The 3744-nt window shown below is 38.1% G+C and overlaps 1 protein-coding gene across 2 annotated transcripts; it reads left to right on the forward strand.

The window, feature by feature from the left end:
- Positions 1-84: 84 nt before the first annotated feature.
- On the forward strand, positions 85-2326 carry znf593 (zinc finger protein 593). 2 transcript variants are annotated; one of them, XM_061696491.1, is made up of 4 exons: positions 85-142; positions 1063-1277; positions 1824-1886; positions 1965-2326. In XM_061696491.1, exons 2-4 carry the CDS (start codon positions 1078-1080, stop codon positions 2089-2091), a joined length of 390 nt encoding a protein of 129 aa, XP_061552475.1. In that variant the 5' UTR covers positions 85-142; positions 1063-1077; the 3' UTR covers positions 2092-2326. The 2 variants fall into 2 exon arrangements, with proteins under 2 accessions (XP_061552475.1, XP_061552474.1); XM_061696490.1 differs by lacking the exon at positions 85-142 and adding an exon at positions 153-383.
- The last annotated feature ends 1418 nt before the right edge of the window (positions 2327-3744 follow it).

Genomic DNA, 3744 nt, shown 5'->3' on the forward strand with positions numbered 1-3744 from the left:
ATTTTTTAATTATTAACATTATTATTATTATTATTATTATTTACCAGATGTGCTCGGCGCCCTCTACCGGAACGTCACGCTCAACTCTTTCTCACCCGGAAGTAAATAAATTCAATTTCCTTGGAGTCGACACGTGTGAAAGGTAAGCAAACACGAAGAAGATGACGCTAAGGAAAAACGGCTGGAACAGCTATGTTAGAACGAACCACGTTGTTCGGCGTATCTTTTACGTTTGTCGTGTTATAAAGAAGACGGCACAACTTGGCCAGTAGTGTTTGTAAACATGATAGATGTGCGCTTCTGTCGCTTCACTCACGCATGATTGCAATTAATCTCTATGAACATGTACTCAAGAAATTCCTATTACCCAGAGGTAGTAGAAGGTAAAGTCACATAATATGTACAACTCTTAACCTTCAAGTTACAAGTCCAAGTTACTGTGACAAAAACGAGAGTCTGGATAAGCAAGTCCTACGTCATTCTATCTTGCTCTTTCACAAATATTACTTAGCACTCAGTATCTGTAGCTGAGTTGGTTAGCTGTACTAAGAAATACACAGCCAGGTAGCTTTCTAAAGGTTCCAAAACCAATCGCTGTATTGGGATGCACGATTCCACTTTTACCAGACTGAGTGCGAGTATACAGTAACATTTGAGTACTCGCCGACACCGAGTAATGATGGTTAACGTTGCCATTGTTTTGTTGTTTTATTTGAGGGAGGCGTGGCTCCTGGCATGCTAATTGGAGACGTGAAATTTTCCATCCCGTCGACGATTGGTTTTCAAACCGCATCACCATAGCCAATTTGTCCCAAAGCATCAACACACCTTTGTAAAAAAAAATTTATGGAACCAATCATGTATTCTCTGAAACACAAACTTTATTGACCTTGGTATAAATTTCACTCAGATATAACACTGCTTATACACACAATCAAATGTTGTTGAAAAACTCAAAACTTATTGAACATGCAAGTCAGAATCGAGTCATGTGACTTGATTCCGCGACGTCAACTATTACCTTTCGATTACCATACTTTGTGATCGTGTTTGTTCTTACAGTGCACTGGTCGAACCATGGGGAAGTCCAAACAAACGAAAAACCATAATAATGGCAAAAAGAAGAACATAGCAAAGACGTGGAAGACGAAACGCAGGACTAAAGACTTGGACGAGATCCATTCAGACATGAAGCCTGAAATTGCTGCCAAACTGCTTCATCAGGAGGTGGACTACGATGTGACAGGATGTGCACAGCACTACTGTTTACACTGCGCGTAAGTGCAAAACTTTTCTCACTGTTGAGGGAGAGCTTGAGAACATTTCAGTCCCTTTTGGATTATGTTACAGGTGACGTTTTGTGTTTTTATTCACACAATTTAGAACAGTTGCCAAGTGTCAAAACACGCCAATGATCAAGAATTATTGCACATTTTGCACACCCCATTTCATGTCTTGCTGAAATCAGCCCATCTTCAGTTGCCAGCCCTGACTCAGTGACCAGACTTTGGATTCAAGCAATTAAAAATGTAATTTTTCATTACATGTCTCGTTTAAGACATTTGCACATAAAGGCGTACCGCAATTTACAAGTGACCTGACTTAAGAGATTTTCGAGATACGAGTTGTCGCTCAGGTGATTTTGATGTTGGCATTGGACTTCACAATGAGCATCAGACAAATCTTTGTAAAACAGAGGAAAAGTGTTTTCTTGAAGGTGAACTCTCAACCCGGAAGAGGACAAGCGCAGTAGTAAATAGATGAATCGACTCACTTGGGGTTCTTCATCACCAGTTGGGTAATACAGTGACTTTTTGTTACAGGAGATATTTTGTGGATATGAAATCTTTGAAAGACCACTTCAAGACTAAAGTCCACAAGAGACGGTAAGCTTAGCTACAGTATTTTTGTGTGCATTGGAACATGTTGTATTTGGACTATGAGCCCCTTTTTCCTCCAACCAGGTTGAAAGAGCTTAGGGAGGAGCCGTACACCCAGGCAGAGGCAGAGAGAGCGGCCGGAATGGGCTCCTACATCCCTCCAAAAAGTGTGGAGGTGAAGACGCAGCCTGTGGAAGAAGACATGTGCTGAAAAGCTCCTTCTCTGTAAACTTATAGTCGGATTTAAAAAAGCCTGAAGTAAAAAAATGCACATTTAATGCTGTTTTTGGAACCAGGTGTTTCATAAGTGACTATTATTAGCATCACGAAAATTTTGGCTTATACTAGGTAATACAGTTTAAGTTATGTAATTATGCTGCATGCGTGTGGAACTGTGGAGTGGTAATAAAGCCCGAGTTAGATTGCCTTTACACAAGGCTAACAAACTGGTGGTCTCTGTTTAATGAATTGCACACATCACACAAGCTGAGTTTAAACATGCATTTCATAGGTTTTTATACAACTGTAAAAAATATGAAAAAATATGTACATTATTGGGATGGAAAGTTGAATATGGGTCAGTATTTCAGCCTAAGGAGATTATTTTAGTGAACTCTAGCGCACTTGGGTATTCTACTTTTTCTCCCCACATTTGAAAACTGATAACTACTTTCTATTATTTTAGTGAACTATACTGTACTTGGGTATTCTACCTTTTCTCCCTACATTTGAAAACTGATAACTATGTTCTACTGCTTTGTCAAAATAGAAATGTTACTTTTTAACTACTTTCTACTGCTTAATTAAAAATAGAAATGTTACTTTTTAACTACTTTCTACTGCTTAATTAAAAATAGAAATGTTACTTTTTTCAATCTGTTGTACAATAGAGGTCAAGTCAACTACAGTTGAGATCTTGATTGATTGAGTTCTTGGGACTTGGGCAAAAAAAAAAATAAAATACAACAAAAAACGGACAGCAGGGACATGGAGAAACACATACCAGTGAGCACAACAGATTTGGGGAAGCAACATGTTCCCGACCTGTGAAAAGTGAGCTGTTGGATGTTGTCAGCTAGATGATTTGTGGCAATTTTTTTTAGCTCTTAACGCCAGCCTCAAAATCACAAGATTGTTTTGTTAAAAAATGTTCGTCTAATCTACCTTTTAGTTAATAGCTAATTTAATATTCTGAATCAGTTCCCAAGTTGTTAGCAAAGCTTTGTTGAGCCAACACTAGCTAGCTGTTAAACAGCATGCGACGTTAATTTTCTGAACTTAATAAACAAGGGAAACGTATGTTTTTGGTTGATGTGCAAAGTCATCAAAACTGTTCTTGTATATAATTAAGAATGATAATGTTTGATTCTTTTTTTCCCTTTAAGTACAGGATTTTAATCAGCACTTCTCCATTTATCACTTTTTTTCCCCTTTGTAATACAAACATCTGTTCTACTTAAGTTCACTACATAGCGTGTCTATGTGTGCCACCTCTGAGCACCTCTACATTACCAAAGACTAAATATTAGAAGCAGAACCTGCAGATTCCGATCTAATGTCCCCTCTGACAGACTAACTAACGTGTAATTTAGGTGGTTTATCTGAGATTCCTGGGAGGAAAAACACACCCAACAAAAAAATTAATTAAAAGAAGACCGTTCCCCTTCAGCAGCGTCGAAAATACTCTTTTAAGCAATGCGATTAAATTTCCGGAAACTTTGTTTCAAAATAAAATAAAATAAAAGCTATGTGATGGGATTGCGCGGCTCAGTCTTTAAATACTTTTAGTTTGAAATCATAGACGGGCAATTTCCGAGTTGTCGTGCGTTTCACTTGAACACTTGACGCATTCGACTGAGAGAAA

This window comes from Phycodurus eques, chromosome 14 (genome assembly GCF_024500275.1).
Source record: "Phycodurus eques isolate BA_2022a chromosome 14, UOR_Pequ_1.1, whole genome shotgun sequence".
Classification (NCBI taxonomy): domain Eukaryota; kingdom Metazoa; phylum Chordata; class Actinopteri; order Syngnathiformes; family Syngnathidae; genus Phycodurus; species Phycodurus eques.